Source organism: Colobus angolensis, unplaced genomic scaffold (assembly GCF_000951035.1).
Source record: "Colobus angolensis palliatus isolate OR3802 unplaced genomic scaffold, Cang.pa_1.0 Scaffold242, whole genome shotgun sequence".
Taxonomy (NCBI): domain Eukaryota; kingdom Metazoa; phylum Chordata; class Mammalia; order Primates; family Cercopithecidae; genus Colobus; species Colobus angolensis.
In genome coordinates this window covers 1,560,418-1,582,039 of record NW_012115622.1, presented here as the reverse complement: position 1 = coordinate 1,582,039, position 21,622 = coordinate 1,560,418, and the positions used below count along the sequence as shown (strand labels likewise).

The following is a 21,622-nucleotide window of genomic DNA, read 5'->3' as shown; positions in this document are numbered from 1 at the left end:
CCGGCTAGTTTTTTATATTTTTTAGTAGAGACAGGGTTTCACCGTGTTCGCCAGGATGGTCTCGATCTCCTGACCTCGTGATCCGCGCGTCTCGGCCTCCCAAAGTGCTGGGATTACAGGCTTGAGCCACCGCGCCCGGCCAAGCGACTCTTACTACAACTGCATCCCACCTGTGCCCTTATTCCCAATCACAGCTTCATCTCAGAATCAACTTGTGTACTTTGTCTTCTCTCCTAAAATTCCCTTTAGACTTGAGAGGTTTGCAGTGACCCCAGTAAACGTTAGAAAAGAGGAAGCCGGGCAGTAAAGCTGAGGACACGGCCGAGGGCCACAGGCTGGAAGGTTGCAGGCCCCTGAGCTGTTTACTGTCTGGCTCTCTGTACCTGCTGCTGGGCCATCTCAGGGTCTTGGCTATGAGTCTCTGAGTGCTGCTTTTCCCTGGCTGCCAGGTACATGCCTAGATGACAGCTGGATTCACCCTCGAAACCTGACCCCCTCCTCCCCAAAGGACCTGCAGATACAGCTGCGCTTTGCCCACACCCAACAAGGAGACCTGTTCCCCGTGGCTCACATCGAATGGACGCTGCAGACAGACGGTGAGTGGGCCTGCCAGCAGGGCCTTGGGGGACTCTCCCCACCTCCAAGTGGCTCTCCCAGTCAGGCTCAGGATTGGGCTCCCAGTTCTGTGTTCAGACATGAGGGTTCAAATTTAGTGCTATAAGGATCCATCATTTCATACAGTTAATACTTGTTCAGCATTTTAGATATTAACCCACAGTGATACCTTCTCATCACACCATTCTTCATGAAAGGACTTCCTTCAGCCTAACATTTTTAGCACCCTGAGGAAAAAATAAAGCAAGCAGTTAATTTTGTGACTACAGTGCCAAAAATGAAGTGGAAAATGGCAACACATTTGTCAGCCTGTTCCCTGAATTTAGGGGCCATCACTTCTAAAACATCCTCTGAGCCTATTCAGGAATAAAGAGTTTATGTTATAGAATTGGGACGATTGGGGCTTATGAGCACTAGCCCCAGATTTGTGAACGGGGCGTGGGGGAAGTTGTTTTTGGAAGTCCCCGCCCTCAGTGCTCCCGCTGACTGCCACAACCTGGTGAGGATGGTGGGGATGGCTGTGTTTGACTCCCATGCCGGATTGTCAAAGCCCTCACCACAAATTTGTAAAGCCTTTACTTCTAGCCCAGTGTAAAGTGTCATTTTTCCTTGCCTAGCTGGGAAATAACTGTCTGCAAGGCAGTGGGCTGAGGCCAGAGAGTGAACTGAAAGGAACAGGATGTGGAGAGTTGGGTAAGACGGCAGATTTTCTTTTAGGAGTGAACAACCACAACAGATAGGGAAGTGACACACCCAGCACTTGTCTTAGCTGATCTGTATCTGTTTGTCTCCTCTTCTCCCTCTGTCCTTCAGCCAGCATCCTATACCTCGAGGGTGCAGAGTTATCTGTCCTGCAGCTGAACACCAATGAACGTTTGTGCGTCAAGTTTGAGTTTCTGTCCAAACTGAGGCATCACCACAAGCGGGTAAGAATACAGCTCCTGAGTGGATTGTGTTCCACTGATTACACCAGTGCACACTTGTCCCCAAATTCAAACCCTGATTTCGCGTGGGGAAGACCGAGAGGTGCTGAGAGAGTCTGTGAAATTCAAAATGGCAGCCTGAGATGGGCAGAACTCAAAAGAGAAGTGGCGTGGCCACTGTGAGCAATAGTGAGGGACAGAGCGTATTTCTGAAAGCTTCCCTCACATACTCACCCCGACTTTTTCTTCCCACTTTACCTAGCTATTCATTCTGAAAGGAAGTTGAGGAAGACAACTTCCACAGGCCCACCTCCTGCCATCTTTGTGTAACTTTGTGTAGCATCTTTTATGTGTAAACTGGATTAAGCTGGGGCCTGCCTTCAGGAAGGAAAAACTGCCCAAAGAACTGCCGTAGGTGGGCAAATGAGCACTACAGCAGTTTAGTCTCATTTTGCTGCTCACAGCTAAATGGTGAAATGTTGATTCTTGTCTGTTTGTTTAAAGCAGTGGGTCTCGGCCGGGCGCAGTGGCTCAAGCCTGTAATCCCAGCACTTTGGGAGGCCGAGACGGGCGGATCACGAGGTCAGGAGATCAAGACCATCCTGGCTAACATGGTGAAACCCCGTCTCTACTAAAAAATACAAAAAACTAGCCGGGCGAGGTGGCGGGCGCCTGTAGTCCCAGCTACTCGGGAGGCTGAGGCAGGAGAATGGCGCAAACCAGGGAGGCGGAGCTTGCAGTGAGCTGAGATCCGGCCACTGCACTCCGGTCTGGGGGACGGAGCGAGACTCCGCCTCAAAAAAAAAATAAAAATAAAAAAAATAAAGCAGTGGGTCTCAAAGCGTGGTCCCTAGGTCAGCAGCCTCAGCCTCACCTGGGAACTTGGTAGAGATGTGTGGCCCTACCCCAGACTTCCCAGGCCAGAAACTCGTAGGGTGGGGTCCAGCAATGGGTGCTTAATCCTCGAGTAATTATGATACAAGCCTTAGTTTGAAGACTGCTGGTGTAAATCTGCAAATGGCCCCTTGAAAATAAGTTAGATCTCCCACAGACTCAAGCAGCAAAGACAGAACCCCTCTCCGATGTTAAATTAGGACCCCCAAACTTGACTGCTATGTGGATGGTGAGAACCGGGTTTCTCCATCCACTTAGAAGCAAAGGACCCCTGGCTCCTCCACCAGGGTAACTAGAATGGGGGATGGAGTCAATATCTGTAATCTCTACCACCCAGAAAATAACTTAGCACAAATTCAAATATCGTTGCAACTAAGGTGCCTGCTGGCCCAGGGTGAGTAGGGGTCTCTGGCTTGTCCTCTGCACCTTGTTACACCAGAATGGCCTCAAGAGATCCCTGGCTTTCCCATTTAAGGAGGAAGAATCATTTGACAAATAGTTTTTACCTGCCTTGTGTGTGCCAGATCTCCATAGCACCAAGTCCTCTGGCTCAACCCTGTCATACCTATTGTTCTAGAATTTGAGAGGGCAGGTGGGAGGGGCAGGACTACTTCCACTTTCCCGAAATTCTTTTGCCTTATTCACCATCTACTGATGAGGCCAGATCCAGGTTTAAAAAAAAAAAAATTGGCAGAAAGGACCAGAGGAAACAAAAAACAAAGGTACTGCGTTCCCTGACTTTGGATTTTGTTGTGGTTTTTGCTTATTCTTATTTTTGGCTGAATGTTTGGGAGTGGGTGGGAACGGGGGTCTTTGGGCATAGATGGGTGACAGAGGTGTGTGTAATCCGTCCACCTTTCCTTCCTCCCTTCTCTTCAGTGGCGTTTTACCTTCAGCCACTTTGTGGTTGACCCTGACCAGGAATATGAGGTGACCGTTCACCACCTGCCCAAGCCCATCCCTGACGGGGACCCAAACCACCAGTCCAAGAATTTCCTCGTGCCTGGTAAGAGCATCCTCCCAAGACATTCCCTCCCCAACAGCCTCTGTGAGAATGAGGCACCAGGTGGCACAGACGCCAGTCCCCCTGCTCAGTGGCTGGCATTGCCAGCACCTGGGACCCACAGAACAAACAGAGGCCAGGACTGGGAGTTCTTTGGTGTGTGTTGCAGCCTCCATTCCCTGAGGCAGAGCCCATTCTCTATTGGCACAACAGTGCATGTTGGCCCAAGATCCTAGGAGTTTTATGGGAACCAGAGTACCTCCCTCTATCTAGAGAAGCACCCGTCCTGCCCAGAAAATACCATAAAGGCAAGCCGCAAGCCACTCGTGGAGAAGTTGCAGCCTCTACCTCCAGCCTGGTCCCAGCCTCCATGACTTGCTCTTCTTCTTCCACCTCATATTCCGCCTGCATCATCCAACAGTGGTCCCATGCATAGCGCTCTCCTGCCTGTGCCTATCTACGCTGCCTGTGATTACTGCCAGGCTTTTCTTCTCAGGCATCCTTTGATGTATGTGTGCCTTCTGCTTCTCTGTCCTCCCCAGAAGCTCAGCTATTACCTACAGTTCTCTCTTTTTGTTTTTAATAGAGATAAGGTCTCGCTTTGTCACCCAGGCTATAGTGCAATTTTGCTATCCTAGCTCACTGCAGCCTCGAACTCCTGGGCTCAAGCAATTCTCCTGCCTCAGTCTCCCTACAATTCTCACTGTCCATAGCCAGCTATGTCAGGAAGCCCACTTGAGAACAAAGCCTGGGTCTTCTGCCCATTTGTACAATCTCCAGAACCTCATGAATTGCCTTGCATATAGTAGGTGGTCAGGAAATGCTTGTTAAGGACGGTGTTGACCTTCTTCATCCTGGGAACACCCTGCACACATGCAGGAACACCCTGCACACATGCGTGCACACACGCTCTCTGCTCACCCTGCCTTATGTCACCACATGTGGCTCATCACTCCCTGACTGGTACTGCGTGCTGTGCGTTTGCTTTTATTGGTCTCTTCTACTGGGTTGCAGTCTCCAGGGGGCAGGGCTTTGTCTTGTTTACCACTGTACCACCAGTGCCAAGAACAGGGCCTGGTGCATAGTTGGTGCTCAATAAGTATTTGTTGAAGAAGTGAATCTCCTCAGTTCTCACTTCTGTTCCTAAAGTTGACTGACTCAGTCCCTGTCCTTCCATGGTGATTCACACCTGTCACATGTCTTCTCAGCCTGTGCAAAGACAGGGGCAGTGGGGACAAGAAGCTGTGGGTGGGCAGAGAAGGAACTGGAGGGGACTGAGATTGCTTGATCACCCACAGCAAGCTCAGGAGGAATGCACTTGAATCGGGAGGGTTCCCTGAGAGAGGAGGATCAGACAAGCAGGCTAGCACTCATGCCAAGGTGGATCCAGCCCTGGATCTCACTCTGAAGGGGCCACCTGTGGACAGGCTCCCAGTGGCAAAAGTGTACCTACTAAGTGTTGTTCCTGGTGTCAGGAGCCTGAAAGAACAGACTTCCTAAGGCAGAGAGGCTTAATGAGTTTCCTTTTTTCTGGGCCGACAGACTGCGAGCACACCAGAATGAAGGTAACCACGCCATGCATGAGCTCAGGTAACGGGCTGGCGCGGGAGAGCTTTACTTGGATGCACACACATGCACATGTGTGTGCCCCTCCTCACTCCCAGCCTGCGTGTGACCTTGGCAGGCAGCCTGTGGGACCCCAACATCACTGTGGAGACCCTGGCGGCCCAGCAGCTGCGTGTGGGCTTCACCCTGTGGAATGAATCTACCCATTACCAGATCCTGCTGACCAGTTTTCCGCACATGGAGAACCACAGCTGCTTTGAGCACATGCACCACGTTCCTGCGGTAACTCTGCTATTTTCAACCCCCCTAGCATAGCTCAGGACCACCCCTCCAAGCCCCGAGTCTCTTCTCTGCTGCTCTGACAGAACTGTGTTGCCAGAAGCTCGGGACTCAGGGCTGTGCTTAGTCCGTAGTGATCATGGCGACTTGCCCTTTTTCTTCCCCGGTGATCTTATGGTTAATAGAAAAGCAGTTGACTCTGTTCTGCCCATGACTCAGTCCTTTTTATTCTTCCCTCCCCTACATGCTCCCTTGTCCTCTTTTTGTTTTGCTTTGTTACAAAAAGGATTTGAGGATTTGAAAAAAAAAGAAATGTGGAAATAGAGACAAAGGGGAACTAAAGGAAATAAGTCCAGGTGCGGTGGCTCCCACCTGTAATCCCAGTATTTGGGAGGCCAAGGCAGGAGAATGGCTTGAAGTTGGAGTTCGAGACTGCAGTAAGCCATGATGGCACCACTGCACCCAATCTGGGGGACAGAGCGAGACCCTGTCTCTAAAAAAATAAAATGAAAATGAAAGAATAAATAAAGTAAATTAATGACATAAAATAGGCCAGGCACAGTGGTTCACACCTATAATCCCAGCACTTTGGGAGGCCAAGGCAGGTGGATCACTTGAGCTCAGGAGTTCAAGACCAGCCTGACCAATATGATGAAACCCCATCTCTACTAAAAGTTCAAAAATTAGCCAGGTGTGCTGGCACACGCCTGTAGTCCCAGCTACTTGGGAGACTGAGGTAGAAGAATCACTTGAACCTGGGAGGCAGAGGTGGTAGTGAGCTGAGATTGCACCACTGCACTCCAGCCTGGGCGACAGAGCGATACTCTATCTCTAAAAAAAAGAAGACAAGGCAATGCGATGAAGCCAGCTCAGTGCAGGAAATATGTGCTATGTGGTTCTGTATAACTGATATCCATGAACACAGATTTGTTGCCCTCATTCCCAGCAGTCAAAGCAGAGAGAGACTTACCAGTTAGTATAGTGTACTTACGAATTTATAACAAACCAGCTTCCATTTAAAAATGGAGTGTTTTCTGGAACAGAAACCTGAAAAGTATTTCTCCCCTGCACTAAGGGGTGCCCTGGACAGCTTCTCCGTGGCAGTGGCACAGCGTGTTCTTACCCAACTAGCCTTACCCATTCTTGCCTCTCTCCTCAGCCCAGACCAGAGGACTTCCACCAGCGATCCAACGTCACACTCACTCGACGCAACCTGAAAGGGTGCTGCCGCCACCAAGTGCAGGTGGGTGAGTGTGGTGTGGACAGGTGCAGGGAGCACAACAGGTGGTGAGTGTAGAGTGAACAGAAGTGAGGAGTGTGCACAGGTGGAGAGCGTGGTGTGGATGGGAGTGAGGAGCGTGAGGAGCGTGCACAGGTGGAGAGAGTGGACGGGAGTGGGGAGCGTGCACGGGTGGAGAGTGTGGTATAGACAAGAGGGGGGAGCGTGCACGGGTGGAGAGTGTGGTGTAGACGGGAGTGGGGAGTGTGCACGGGTGGAGAGTGTGGACGGGAGTGGGGAGCGTGCACAGGTGGAAAGTGGTGTGGATGGGAGTGGGGAGTGTGCACAGGTGGAGAGTGTGGACGGGAGTGGGGAGTGTGCACAGGTGGAGAGTGTGGACCGGAGTGGGGAGCGTGTACAGGTGGAGAGTGTGGATGGGAGTGGGGAGCGTGCACGGGTGGAGAGTGTGGAAGGGAATAGGGAGCGTGTACAGGTGGAGAGTGTGGAAGGGAATAGGGAGCGTGTACAGGTGGAGAGTGTGGATGGGAGTGGGGAGCGTGTACAGGTGGAGAGTGTGGATGGGAGTGGGGAGCGTGCACAGGTGGAGAGTGTGGATGGGAGTGGGGAGCGTGTACAGGTGGAGAGTGTGGATGGGAGTGGGGAGCGTGCACAGGTGGAGAGTGTGGACGGGAGTGGGGAGTGTGTACAGGTGGAGAGTGTGGATGGGAGTGGGGAGCATGCACAGCCGGCGTTCCTGCTGGTGGACAGGGGAAAGCTTGTGCTCTCTCTGGCACCGAGCCACCGCTACCAGTCAGGATTCCTTGCCTGGTAAGACACTGCCCCTGCCTTTCTCTTGTCCGGTTCTCCCACCCTCACCTGGGCAGGTGTCCTCTGACCTGCCCTTGCTGGAGGGAGATGATGGCCACCTGGCAATCATGGAGTAGCCAGCCAGGATCCCCTCCTCTCACCTTGCCTTTGCTGGCTGGTAGGCATGGGCGCTCTACAATTCTGGAGCCCTTTTCCTGCCCTCTCTGCCCACAGATCCAGCCCTTCTTCAGCAGCTGCCTCAATGACTGCCTCAGACACTCCGTGACTGTTCCCTGCCCAGAAATGCCAGACACTCCAGGTAGGGGACATGCAGCTGTCCCAGGCCATACTGGGAGTGCAGGTGGTTGAGGGCCCCCAGCCTGCGCTGCGTCCTCACCTGGTTCTGGGGAGTGGTTAGGGAGGAGAGTAACTTGGAGTCCTTCAGGCCTGAAGTGTGGAGTGGGGCTTTAGAGTGTCACTCCCTGGGGCTAGACTTCTGGCTGGCTGTCTTTCATTAGCTATGTAGCCTTAGGCAAAATACTTAATCTTTCTGATCCTCAATTTTCTGGATTGGAAAATGGGGTGGCTTTTATCCTAGAGCCCTAGTTCTGCGCCATGCACTAAGCGCAGTGCTCCAACATGCCGTCCGGTTTTTATTCTCACTCATTGTGAGTCACGATACTGTGAAGTAGAGGATCCCCCACCCCAAACCCGAGGTTCATGGATGAGGAAATTGAGGCACAGAGATGTTGAATAACTTGTCCAAGATCACACACCAGGGACGCTGTTTTCAAAAGTCACATGCCCTAATGCACAGGAGGCTGCGGCCACATGCTCACCAGAAGGTGCATACATGGAGCCAGGCTGGAAGGAGAACCCAGCCTCCCAAGGAGGAGGCAAGGTGTCTCCTCTTAGACCAACAATTCAAGTGTCTCTTATAGATGGTTTCATTAAGTTTAACCTGGATCTAAAGTGCCTGGTGCTGGGCCAACGTCATTAAAGCCCTCAAGGGACATCAGTTGTGTTTTTTGTGATGCCTGGGAAGCCTTAAGAATACTATTTCTCCTTTTCTCTCTGTTCTCATTGCAGAACCGATTCCGGGTAAGCTTGGATCTCTCTCCGACAGCACTGCAGCCCTCAGGGGACATTCCCCAGGGGCCACTTAAGAAGTCCCTGCCTCAGCCCGGCAGACAAGGCTGAACTGAGGCCAGCCCAGAGGGGGGGTGAGACCATGGTTTGTCATGGTAGGGCCAAAGAGGACAGAGCCTGGGGCTGGGGAGCGGGGCTGGGGGCCTCAGGGTGGGCAGGGCAGGCCCCGTCGCGTCACTCACGCTGTTCTGCTCACCGCAGACTACATGCCCCTGTGGGTGTACTGGTTCATCACGGGCATCTCCGTCCTGCTGGTGGGCTCTGCCATCCTGCTGATCGTCTGCATGACCTGGAGGCTAGCCGGTAAGGGCTGGGGCTCTGGCCGTCCTGGAGTCAGCACCTCAAATACCAGCACCACCACTCACTACCAGGGCAAATCGCTTTATTCTCTGAGCCTCAGGTTCTTGCTTAAGAACCATATCATAAAGATGTTGTAAGGACTGAGTGAAATAAGACACAGGAATTCTTAGCACAGAACCTGGCATGTGCTATTTGCACAGTATCTGTTAGCCACGATTATATTTGTTGTTATTAAATGTAATATTATTAAAATCAACAGGTTGGAAAGAGCCAGAGTGAAGTTTCCCTGTGTCAGGAATGACCAACCAGGCAGGCAGAGCAGCCTGAACAACCCCATCCTGCAGCCACCAGACGTGGACATCTGGGTTCAGGGAGAATAGTGAGGGTCAGCATCGGGTGATAGAGAAGGCTCCGTCTGCCCTGAGCAATAGGGGTGGACCCCAGCCCCACCTCATTAGCCTTGTAGTCACAGGCCAGTTACTTAACACACCATGGATTCACTTTTCTTTTCTGTAAAATACACTGATAATGCCTTCTTCTCAGGGCTGTGACGAAGGTTAAATGAGTAGCTGAGGAAGGCGCTTGCTGGTAGGGATTAGTACATACCAGTCCCTTCTCCCACCCGCAGCCCTCTGCTGGCCAAGTCCTAAGCTGGGGGAACGCAGGCCTCCCTGTTGCAGCCTCAGCCCTTCCCTGCCCCACCATGACCCTAGGCTGCTCCTTCCCTCCTCTGGGAAGCTGTTTCCACCCTCTCCTAGGCTCGTGAGGATTAGGTGTTAAATCATCATTTTTGTGTCATGGAAAGATAACCGGCCAGGCATGGGAGGACCTATGGGAGGTTCCAGTAACATTCAATAGCATCTCAGCCAATGCTCCATAGGCTGTGCAGCTCTCCAAAAGTTTGGGGCAGGGTGGCGGCGGTGCTTTGGGTTTCCTTTCTGCTGTTGCACCTGTTTCCCACAGTGCCCCGCACCACCATGGGGTGAAGGCAAGGAGGAGCCTCACTGGTTATTTGGCTGTGTTGACAGTTCTGGGGAAGAGCTGAAAGGGTTAGGATTGAGATTAAGGTTCTAAGTCATTTGCTGAGTCATCTGTGGATCGCAGTCATCCCAGCTGTCACTAAGGAGTTAACTCCTGCAGAGCAGTTTTTTCATCACATCTCCCAGGGGAACAATTGCTTAAGTATGTGGGTTCCCCTTCCTTACCTCAAAAATACCAGGAGGAAATGTTGCAAGCAGCCTCGTGGGGCTGCTTCTGGAGAGAAGTGTGGTAAGATGCAAGCCTTCTGCACAGACACTTGTGGGGAAGAGCTTTCCCTCAGGTGGAGTCAGTTCGGGGTAGCCAAATTTCAGGGAGACGCGGCAGACCAGGACTGTAATGAGGAACCAGGGTGGACCCCCCCTCCCCCAGCACTGGGGGTCCCAGCTGGATCAGTGCTACAAAATAATAACTGTGGCCCTAGTTGATTATGTGCAACATGCCAGGCACTTCACATACAGTCATTTAATACCCATTAAACGAGAGCAAATATAGACCCATTTCAGAGAGAGAGAAGCTGCATTTCCGAGGCACTAGTAACTGCTCCGGGTCATGGTGCTCGTAGTGGCAGACCCAGGATTCATGCCTGTGCAACCACCTAACCCGGCCTCCCTACTCAGTCTCGGGGCTGCCCCCTTACCCTTCACCCTTTGTCAGGGATGGGGCGGACACCCTGTGAGCTGGTTTCTATTTCTCTTCCCAAAGAACCACTCCAGTATATTTCTTTTCCTTTCCAGGGCCTGGAAATGAAAAATACAGTAATGACACCAAATACACCGGTCAGTATTTCCTGGTTTGCCTGTTTGCTTATTTTTAAAGCAGTGGAGGGTTCTCCTGGGATAAGTGTGTGGGTTGCCTCCTGTGGTCTAACTCCTGAGTCCCTTCAGGAGACCCCACCTTAGAAACCCCCTTCCAGTACCCCACTCACAAGGGCCCCCAATAACAAGGGCTGGGTGCCATTTTTTTGAATCACTCAGACAAGAAAAGAAAGGTAGGTGCATCGTACTTTGTGAAAAGAGGTCCTCCCTGGAGCAGAGCAGCAGAGCTTGGTGCCTCTTTTTCTTTTCTTGATTTAAGTCTAGGCTGAAGACCAGAAAGGAACGTGAGAGATTCTTTTTCCCACAAGGCAGCAGACTGATTGTTTTCAGGCAGCCAAAGGTGGAATAGTAACATCTGGGTTTTTCCAACAGGCCTCAGTTGGGTTTCTCAGCCTAGGGAGGTGGCCAAGCTCTGTGTCCTGGTCCAGGCCCCTCCTGGGCTGACAGGCACAGAGCTGCCCTGGGCCCTGGGGTGAGGGTCAGCACTTGTGGTCTTGTTTCCTTAGATGGCCTGCCTGCGGCTGACCTGACCCCCCCACCGCTGAAGCCCAGGAAGGTCTGGATCATCTACTCAGCTGACCACCCCCTCTACGTGGACGTGGTCCTGAAATTCGCCCAGTTCCTGCTCACTGCCTGCGGCACGGAAGTGGCCCTGGACCTGCTGGAAGAGCAGGCTATCTCGGAGGTGGGAGTCATGACCTGGGTGGGCCGCCAGAAGCAGGAGATGGTGGAGAGCAACTCTAAGATCATCATCCTGTGCTCCCGCGGCACGCGCGCCAAGTGGCAGGCGCTCCTGGGCCGGGGAGCGCCTGTGCGGCTGCGCTGTGACCACGGGAAGCCCGTGGGGGACCTGTTCACCGCAGCCATGAACATGATCCTCCCGGACTTCAAGAGGCCAGCCTGCTTCGGCACCTACGTAGTCTGCTACTTCAGCGAGGTCAGCAGTGACGGCGACGTCCCCGACCTGTTCGGCGCAGCGCCGCGGTACCCGCTCATGGACAGGTTCGAGGAGGTGTACTTCCGCATCCAGGACCTGGAGATGTTCCAGCCCGGCCGCATGCACCGCGTGGGGGAGCTGTCAGGAGACAACTACCTGCGGAGCCCGGGCGGCAGGCAGCTCCGCGCCGCCCTGGACAGGTTCCGGGACTGGCAGGCCCGCTGCCCCGACTGGTTCGAGCTTGAGAACCTCTACTCGGCCGATGACCAGGATGCCCCGTCCCTGGACGAAGAGGTGTTTGAGGAGCCACTGCTGCCTCCGGGAACCGGCATCATGAAGCGGGCGCCCCTGGTGCGCGAGCCCGGCTCCCAGGCCTGCCTGGCCATAGACCTCCTGGTCGGGGAGGAAGGAGGAGCAGCAGTGGCAAAGCTGGAACCTCACCTGCAGCCCCGGGGTCAGCCAGCACCGCAGCCCCTCCACACCCTGGTGCTCCCCGCAGAGGAGGGCGCCCTGGTGGCAGCGGTGGAGCCTGGGCCCCTGGCTGACGGTGCCGCTATCCGGTTGGCACTGGCAGGGGAGGGCGAGGCCTGCCCGCTGCTGGGCAGCCCAGGCGCTGGGCGAAATAGCGTCCTCTTCCTCCCTGTGGACACCGAGGACTCGCCCCTTGGCAGCACCCCCATGGCGTCTCCTGACCACCTTCCAGAGGACATGAGGGAGCACCTCCAAGGCTTGATGCTCTCGCTCTTCCAGCAGAGTCTGAGCTGCCAGGCCCAGGGGGGCTGCAGTAGACCCGCCATAGTCCTCAAAGACCCACACACACCCTACGAGGAGGAGCAGCGGCAGTCAGTGCAGTCTGACCAGGGCTACATCTCCAGAAGCTCCCCGCAGCCCCCCGACGGACTCACGGAAATGGAGGAAGAGGAAGAAGAAGAGCAGGACCCAGGGAAGCCGGCCCTGCCACTCTCTCCCGAAGACCTGGAGAGCCTGAGGAGCCTCCAGCGGCAGCTGCTTTTCCGCCAGCTGCAGAAGAACTCAGGCTGGGACAGGGTGGAGTCAGAGCCAGAGAGGCCCAGTGCATGAGGGCGGCTCCCCAGGGACTGCCCAGATTCCAGACTTGAGAGAGGAGTGTGTGTGCACATGGATACACAAGTATTCGTCTGTGTGTACATGTCTGCATGTGTAATTGTTCGTGTGTGAAGTGCAGGTTTTAACATGTAGATGTCTGGATTTGAATCCCAGGCATCCCTCTTAAGTTTTCTTCTTGCAGCCATCTGGTTATCTTCTCTCCCCAGGGAATCCACACAGCCCGCTCCCAGGAGCTAATGGTAGAGTGTCTTTGAGATGCCATCATTCATTCATTCAGCATTTATGGTGCACCTACTATGTGCCAGGCATTTGGGATACCAAGATAAATTGCATGTGGCATGGCCCCAGCCACGAAGGAACTTAACCGCTAGTGCCAAGGACACATTAACAAACAGGATGGGCTGGGCACGGTGGCTCACGCCTGTAATCCCAGTACTTTGGGAGGCCAAGGTAGGTGGATCACTTGAGGTCGAGAGTTTGAGACCAGCCTGGCCAACATGATGAAACCCCATCTCTACTAAAAATACAAAAATTAGCCGAGCGTGGTGACACACATGCCTGTAGTCCTAGCTACTTGGGAGGGTGAGGCAGGAGAATTGCTTGAACCTGGGAGGCAGAGGTTGCAGGGAGACGAGATCATGCCGTTGCACTGCAGCCGGGACGACAGAGCGAGACTCCATCTCAAAAAAAAAGGATGGTCACGTGAGATGTAAAAGCTGAATGGGCCAGGTGCAGTGGCTCATGCTTGTAATCCCAGCAATTTGGGAGGCCAAGGCAGGTGGATTGCTTGAGCTCAGGAGTTGAAGATCAGCTTGGACAACATAGTGAGACCTTGTCTACCTAATTTTTTTTTTAGCCAGTCATGGTGGCACATGCCTGTAGTTCCAGCTACTCGGGAGGCTGATGGAAGATGATCACTTGAGCCCAGGAGCCCCCTTAGTCACCAGCCCAGCCTCCCCATCCCTAGGCTATTTTGATCTCTGTAGACTTGCCTCTTCTGGACATGACATATAGAAAGGAGTCATAAATTCTCCAGGGCGTTTATTTCTTCTTTAATGTCATTCCCTGTTTCTCCTTACAGTCCCTCCCCGTTTCCTGGGCCCAGTCTCACACTGGTCCTTGCTTACCCTGAGTATGGTATCCGCTCTCAGCCGAATGCCAAGAGTTTCAAGAATGTGTATAAATAAAGCCACACCTTTATTTTTGTATTATTCTGAACCATGGCTAATAAATTCTGTTTCACTAAGAAATGTCTCTCTAAGAACAAATGCCTTCCACGCTGTGCCCCTCCCACCTCTTCAGCTCCTCTCTTAAGTAGTGTGCAAAGGTGGTTCCGGCTGGAAGAGAAGCAGCTAGAAGATGGCTAGAAGAGCATCTAACCATGCCTGTGTCCAGGCCAATCATGCATGAGGCCACCAAGCAAGCTCCCAGTTTCATGACTTCTTCCTGCCTACTGTCTTGATCCTAGTTTTGTTTGGTTTTGGTTTTGGTTTTTGCTTTTTTTTTTTAAAGAATAATTGATTCAAAACCAGTTTCTCTTTTCTGCGTAGGAAGGTCCTTGAAGGTGTTTAGGGTCTTAAAAAGGGTTGTGTTCAGTCTCTGAAACATCCATTCAGCAGTTTGAGCTGGGATCTCTGAACGCAAGGGTATGATGGATATACTTCTTTCTTGCTTTTGTTGTGTTTTGGTTTTTTGTTAGTTTTTAAGTCGGGGTCTCTCTGTCACCAGGCTGTATTACAGTGGTGCAATTATGGCTCACTGCAGCTTCGACCTCCCAGGCTCTAGCAATCCTTCCACCTCAGCCTGCCCAGTAGCTAGAACTACAAGCACGCACTACTGTGCCTGGCTAATTTATGTGTATGTGTATTTTTTGTAGAAATAGTGTTTCACCATGTTGTCCAGGCTGGTCACGAACTCCTGGGCTCAAGCCATCTGCTCGCCTCGGCCTCCCAAAGTGCTGGGATGATAGGCATGAGCCCACCGTGCCTGGCCTTTCCTATTTATCTTTGAAAATTAAATAGGGCATAAGAGAGAAGAAGATGTACTTACAATGCAGTGGGCTGTTTTAACTCTATAGCCTTTGGGCTCTGCTTGATGCTCCCCTTCCTAAATAGACGAGGGGTATGCAGGGCTCTCCTGCGTTAGCGCCCTGCCAGCTGGGACTCCAGCAAGACCCGGGGCACCTGAGGGCAGAGTGAGATGGAGGGCCGCTGCTCCAGCAGCCGGGCCTGCGTCCCACAAGTCAGGTATGTCGGACAGAGGGTCCTTCCAAAGAAGAGGCAGCAGGGTTGGGGGTTGGCCAGCTGCTCATCCGCCCTAGGTAGCTTGCTCCTCTGTAAAGTGGGTGGGGCAGGAGTTCCCACCTCATGGTGTCCTGGGAGGCCTGCAGTATCCCTGAGTGGTACCAGCCTGCTTCTGGGGCAGAGCAGTTTGTGCCCCCTGAGGTACCACTGAGCCTCGTTCCCTGCTATTAGGTATTGCTCTCTCCCTCCAGTGTTTGCCTTTTCAGATTATAAAAGTAATACATGTTCCCATACTTGGCATCTCTCAGGAGCTCAGGAAGTATGTGGCTGAGTGAACATGTCCGTTGTGGAAAAATGGCAACAATATGGATTCCATGGGTATATTTTGCAGAAGAAGATAAAGAAAAGCAACTACCCCTAAACCCATGGCACAAGCTGTTAATTCTATGCCCAACACTTTGCCCACGGGGCCTCTCCTCACTCTGCAGTGGCATCCAGGTCCATCTTGGCCTGCGCCTCTGCATGGCTCTCCACGCCCCATCGCCTCTCCCAGATCCTAGCTCTGGGTCCACACTCTTACCCTGTCCATTTAGATTGCTGGAGGCGAGCAGTCATCCAGGTGGGCCAGTCTTCCCTGTGAGAGGAACATGCAGTCTCCTGTCTCGTGGTTTGAAGGGTGCCAGGAAGCCTGGCCCAGCCCACCTCTCCCTGGAGTCCTTGCCAGGAAGAATAGCCCCTTAGGTCATTGACGGTAGGATGAGTTCGCTCACTGGATCCTTCCTCTCTGATGAGACAGGAAGAAGGTACACAATGACCGGAGGAGAGGGAGTAGAAGGAGGGACGCAGATGGCTGGCTGGCCCCTGCATTTGCCTGCTTCCTTGCATGGGTGTCCCACTGGCCGCCTCTGCTCACCAGTGTCATGGGAGTCTCACAGAAGATGAAAACAGCCCCTGTTTTTTTGCTAGCACGGCTGAGCTTTCATGGAAAGGAAGTTGGACCCAAGCAACAGCTGACCACTAAAGGTTGCATGGAGCAGTGCAGATGTGGGAGGAAGAAGGGTCTTGGTGCACACTGGCTTTTCTTCCTGACTGTGGTGCGGCATTGTGCCAGCTACCTCCTCTTTCTGGACCTCAGGAAAATGGAGAGAAAGCAGCCCTGAAGGTGGCTGTGAGGAGGGAAGGGGCTAATGTGCAGAGAGGGCCTGACAGTCAACGACATGCTATATTTTCCTGTTCTTCCTTGGGGCAAGAACTGCATGGCCAGACCTCAGGCAAGGCCTAGGTGTGGCCTGGGCATAGCCTACACATGAAGAGATCACTCCGCGTCCCTACGGTACCTGTCACAAAGCACCACCTGATATGCCTGGCAAACCAAAATCGGTGAGCGCCAGCTTACTTCCCTAGAAGACATTTCTAAACATTCATAACGTGCTTGGTCAAGTCAATCACCTTATTTTGCATCCACTCCAGGGAGAAATGAAGACATGGTCCTATGTTGCTCTGTAATTATTTTCTATGTAAATTTTGTTTCTTGTTACAATTACACGTGTCTTAGGGGAAAGGACCATTTCACATGTGTCACCTCATGTAATTCTCACCACAGTTCTGTGATTGCTCCTGTTTTATAAATAATGACGAAGTTCCAGTTGATGGCCAAAGCCACAGCTAACGAGAGGAGAGAGCCCAGGCTCCCAGGAGCTTCCACTCTCAGACCTTGCCTCCCGGGCTCTCCTGACTCAAACCCCTGTGTAGCCTTTGGCACAGCCAGAAGCAGCAAGCTAGGGTCACAACACAGGGGCTGTGTGATACTGGCTGCCTCTGTGCTAAGAAGACCACTATGTGTTTATTTTGGTGCACACCCAATATTCTTCCTTAGACTTAATACTAGCCTTCATGTTAAAATAAAACCAAACAAAAACCGGTGGCCTTGTTCTTATTCATACATAAGAATTTGTGCTTCTGGCTGGGGCAAGAGTGATAAGAGGAGGTCACAGTATTTAAAAATTAGTTTCTCAAGATGTTCCCCCTTTGGAAAGCTGCTCTTAGAGAGAAATAGGAAGCCGGGCATGGTGCACACCCCTGTAGTCCCAGCTACTTGGGAGCTAAGGCAGGAGGATTGTTTGAGCCCAAGAGTTTGAGGCTGCAGTGAACTACGATGGCATCACTGCACTCCAGCCCTGGTGACAGAGTGAGACCCTGTCTCAAAAAGAAAAAGAAGGAAGGGCCGGGCGCGGTGGCTCACGCCTGTAATCCCAGCACTTTGGGAGGCCGAGGCGGGCGGATCACAAGGTCAGGAGATCGAGACCACAGGGAAACCCCATGTCTACTAAAAATACAAAAAATTAGCCTGGCGCGGTGGCGGGCGCCTGTAGTCCCAGCTGCTCAGGAGGCTGAGGCAGAAGAATGGCGTGAACCCAGGAGGCGGAGCTTGCAGTGAGCCGAGATTGCACCACTGCACTCCAGCCTGGGGCACAGAGCAAGACTCCGTCTCAGGAAAAAAAAAAAAAAAAAAAGGAAAAAGAAGGAAGGAAGGAAAGAAAAGTGCGAGAGAGCCCAGGGCGATGAGAAAAAATCACTCTCAGGCTGAGTCCATTAGAGCCGAGCTGGCTGTGCCAACAAAGCTTGTCAGACACTCACCAGCTCCAGGCCACAGCCTCACTGCCTCCATCAAAAACATGCCAACTGCCTAGAAGGAAAGGGCCAAGGTGTACCCCTAATGTTAACACAAACCTATAAAATAATGGCGAATGTCACAGTGACATTTAAGAATTTTGTAAGGAAACCAGGACAGAAAAGATCTTGAAACAAACCATACAGGGAGCTTGTCACAAGCCTCAAGTTTTTTATTTTCAGAACAGAGTCTGGTTTTATTTTTAAAAAGAGAAGGAAAAAAGTGATAAATGCTAGTGAGGTGCCACTTCCCTCCTTCTTCCAGGCTCTAACCGCCAGCTAGCTCTCTTTCACAAAACCCACGGATGCAGAATCAGGGCATGTTAAAATGGAACAGTCTTTAGAGAGGGTCTAGTCTTTTGAAAATAAGTAAGGATTTGGGGACTCACAGAGAGGAAGGCCCTGACTTGCTGAAATGTTAGGGGTAGGCGGTTCTCGAAATTCTGAGCCCAGGATCCTTTTCCGTGAACTATGCACGTGCTGGCATTGACCTCGGAAGGCAGTGCACAGCCTTGGCTGTCAGGCCCATGGGGAAATCTCACGTTTGCCCCTTCACTAGGGATGCCCTAGAAAGCAAGGCAAAGGAAGCTTTAGGGGTCATCGTGAATGGGGCAGGGAAAGTGAGTGCAAGGACTCAAGAAAAACACAGCAGAGGAAGGGACTGACCCTCTGAGCACACGGTGCTTGACCCACGTGTGAAAAGGGGGTGACTGGGGCTGAGCTGGGGGCCTGGTGTCTGCCAGAATTGGCCCAGTTGCCATCAGCCTCTTGACATCCAAGGAAGTGGCAGCTCATTGGAACTTATCACAGCCTCCCACCAAAACCCTAACAGTACAGAGATTTTACAGTCAGGGAGGCCCAGCAGGAGATGGCCATCCAAACAACAGAAAGGGGACAAGTCAGGGGGCCAGCCAGCAGCTGGCCATGGCTCAGACACAATGTCCTTTCATAGTCACTGAGATTAGGTAGCAGAGAAACAGAGCAAAGCTGGAGAGAGGACATGGGAACAGGGAGCAGCTGTTGGTACCCACCCAGGGCCTAGGCCCCAGAACCTTGAGTACAATCAAAGGGAGAGGAGAGGAGTCAGTGGGAGCAGGGGAAGAAGGCAGAAAAAAACCAATTAAGTGTGAAATTCAGCCAGCTATTCGGCCACATAGGGTGAGGGACTGGAAGCACAGATAGTGTGTGGAGTGTAAACATTTTCCCCCGCTGTTCCCTGCTCTGAGAGCACGAGGAGGCTCAAGAGAACTCTGGTCCAGCCTTCTGCCCCTCTTATGTCTGTCTACATGCGTGTCTTCTGCCCTAAGCCCCGAAGCAGTTGGAAGAGGGGGCTTCCAGCAGGAAGCGGGGCTTGGCCTGGGTGCTGAGTTAACGGCCAGTGACTTGGCACTTCTGGCCCTCCCTGTGCACTCTACAGCTGTGCTAGGCCCTGCCCCACAGCTAGCCCAGGCACCCAAGCCCTCCCTCTGGCCCTCTCTGCTGGGGCTTCACACACCCAGTGCAGAGCAGGGAATGTTCTGCCGGTGCAGCCTGGCTGGCTTCTCTCCTGGCCACCTTTACAGGGAGCATCAGGACCAGGGCTTTCAAGAGCCACAAACTCAAAGAATGTGAGAGTTGAAATTACCTTCAACCTTAGAGATCACTCATCTAACTTCTACTTTTTTAATGTGAGAAAACAGGCCCAGAAAATTAAAATGATATGTCACTCAAAGCCAATGAGTGACAGAATCAGAACTAGAATCCACATCTTCTGGTAACTTGTCTAGAGTTTATTACACTACATAAAACTTCCCAAACGTAAGAAGGGAGAAGGGGAAACAAAAATTTTTCAAGTTTCACCCCCACCACATCCTGTTGAGGGTGGAGGGAAGTGAGTATTTCCTGGCCTTGTTAGCTGCTGTCCTCCTGCACCCTTAAAATATGTAAAAATACTTATCCTGCCTCAAAGATGGCAACAGTGACATTCCACACCAAGACTGTAAGTGCACAGTCCCAGGATGTCTCTTGTCATTACCCTCAATGGGAGGAATTCTAAGAGGGAAAGTTCTGCAGCCTGCCTTGGCCCTAGTGAGACTCTTAACCAGACCACAGGCGGGAGGTCACCACCTCACTTTCTGATCTACACTTCCTAGAGGAAGGACAGGTGGGGAATGGGGCTTCCTACTCCCTTGGGCCCATGGGAGGCCCAACTTCACAGCCATCCAGGAACCCCACCAAAGCTATTACTCTAAGCCCAGATCCGACCCAGCTGGCACCAAACCACAGGAAGGATAAGAGTTCTAGGTGCAGAGGGAGGAACAGAGAGAGGCCAAGCCAATGGCTGATACTCCGCAGACCCTGTAATAACACTGGCACCAAACCCCAGCTGGAGCCAGTGGCCATGGCAAATGCAACTTCTGAGTATTTTGTCTTCATTTTTTGCAAGCAGCATCAGTGCATGATGCAACAAAAGTTGAAAGCACGGAGGTAGAAATGCTCGCTCACCCAAGAAAGGGTGCAGTTTGGTCCTTAGAGAATGGATCCCCTCCTCTCCCTGAGCTGAGAAGAGAGGAGCAGGATTGAGGAAGATCCTGGGTGAGCCTCTCCCTTCAAGGGGAGTACCTGGGCAGCTCCCAGGGGCCCAGCTCTTCCTGGGAATTCATGGTCACAAATCCAGGCAGAAAAGAGGAGGGTGGTGGTAAGTATGGTGTAGGGGGCAGGGCCTCCCCAGATCTCCTACCCGTTGCAAAGGGCCACAGGGTGGACACAAGAAAACAACACTACACACACAGAGACACACGCTTTGTATCTATCACCTGGAAGAAATCCAATAGACACATCAGTGGAAAAGTAGGGTCTGGGTCAATTTCAAGGCATGTGACAATGGCCACTAACCACAGCCTAAAAGAGGCTGGCACTTCTAAGCAAGAGAGAAGGTCCAAGGCCCAGCACCCCTCTCCTCCTAATGGATGGGAATTAGAGTGGAGGTGGGCAAAGCAAGAAGCAGAGGTACCAGCCCCTTGGAGGTCAGGATTGGGGTAGGAGAGGAGGAGAGGGTAACTGCACCTACCTCCCTCACCATTAACTGCTGGTTTCCCTCCCAGCTGTCCTCACCCCAGGGGTACAGAAGGACACCCTGGCCCTTAGCCCTGAAAAGGATTACCTCTTTCAAATACAGCCTGATCAAATCTGGGCAACAGAAGGTAGAAGACAAGGGGGTTGGGGACTCTCAACCCAAAATCAAGGACCCATGCCCTTCACCCTCAATTATGGGAGGCCACAGCCAGGGTGTTGACATAGCCATGGGCACCCCCCTCGTTCTCCGAGATGCAGTGGCCCAGCTGGGAGCCTCCCTGAGGTGGTGGCGGAGGCGGTGGAGGGGCGGAGGGCGGAGCACCGTAGCCCCCTCTGGCCCGACTCGGGGAGGCCCGACTGCCCCGGTCCCAGCAGCCCTCCAGGGCCTCCAAGCCGCGGCAACCGAGGAAGAAGAGGTTCTTGAGCATGAAGATGGAGAGGGGCTGCTGGTAGCTGACCACCAGGAGGCAGCGCAGCGCCAGCAAGGGCACGTCTACCAGGCAGCCGCCCAGCAAGCGCAGAAGGCGGCTGCAGCTGCCAGGCCCGGAGGCCTGGCCCCAGGATGCCGCCGCCGCGGCCGCGGCATTGAGCTCGTAGAGCCAGAGCACCGGCGAGGCGAGGGTGAGGAAGTAGACGGCGATGAGCAGGTAGCGCAGGTGCGCGGGCAGTGGCACGCGGCCCTCCAGCATCAGCTCCACCAGCGTGAAGCTGTCGAGCAGGTCTAGACACGTGCCCAGGAAGCATCCGGCCGCGCGGTGCCGCTGGGGCTGTAGCAGCAGGGGTCCTGCCGATCCCGGGGGTGCGCCCGCCTCGCTGATGGCCCGCACCAAGCTGTAGAGCAGGGGCACAGACAGCGCCATGGTGAGACGGAAGCCCGTGGTGCCGAAGGGCGCGCGCAGCTCGATAAGGTCTAGGATGGACGTGCCCAGAATCAGCACCACCTTGGGAGTGAAGGCGATGGAGTAGATAAGCCAGGCCAGGTAGGCGAAGGCGAACTCGCCCGCTGCCGCGGCCGCCCCCA

General features: G+C 53.1%; 2 protein-coding genes across 2 annotated transcripts in view; one reads left to right on the top strand and one right to left on the bottom strand.

Annotated features, from left to right (window-relative positions):
• The window catches only part of IL17RA (interleukin 17 receptor A), a gene marked incomplete at its 5' end in the record, with an annotated part of 26,356 nt that extends 13,030 nt beyond the window's left edge, over positions 1 to 13,326 (top strand). Inside the window, 11 exons of the mRNA XM_011945671.1 lie at positions 450 to 596; positions 1,429 to 1,541; positions 3,312 to 3,438; positions 4,978 to 5,025; positions 5,120 to 5,283; positions 6,440 to 6,523; positions 7,541 to 7,625; positions 8,396 to 8,407; positions 8,657 to 8,758; positions 10,531 to 10,572; positions 11,118 to 13,326. Coding sequence (XP_011801061.1) covers positions 450 to 596; positions 1,429 to 1,541; positions 3,312 to 3,438; positions 4,978 to 5,025; positions 5,120 to 5,283; positions 6,440 to 6,523; positions 7,541 to 7,625; positions 8,396 to 8,407; positions 8,657 to 8,758; positions 10,531 to 10,572; positions 11,118 to 12,628 — 2,435 coding nt within the window. The remainder of the gene's footprint in view (positions 1 to 449; positions 597 to 1,428; positions 1,542 to 3,311; positions 3,439 to 4,977; positions 5,026 to 5,119; positions 5,284 to 6,439; positions 6,524 to 7,540; positions 7,626 to 8,395; positions 8,408 to 8,656; positions 8,759 to 10,530; positions 10,573 to 11,117) is intronic.
• Positions 13,327 to 17,704: 4,378 nt separating this feature from the next.
• CECR6 (cat eye syndrome chromosome region, candidate 6) lies at positions 17,705 to 21,616 on the bottom strand. The gene has a single exon (XM_011945664.1). The coding sequence runs from the start codon at positions 21,459 to 21,461 to the stop codon at positions 20,790 to 20,792; it is 672 nt and encodes a 223-aa protein (XP_011801054.1). The 5' UTR covers positions 21,462 to 21,616; the 3' UTR covers positions 17,705 to 20,789.
• Between the last annotated feature and the right edge of the window lie 6 nt (positions 21,617 to 21,622).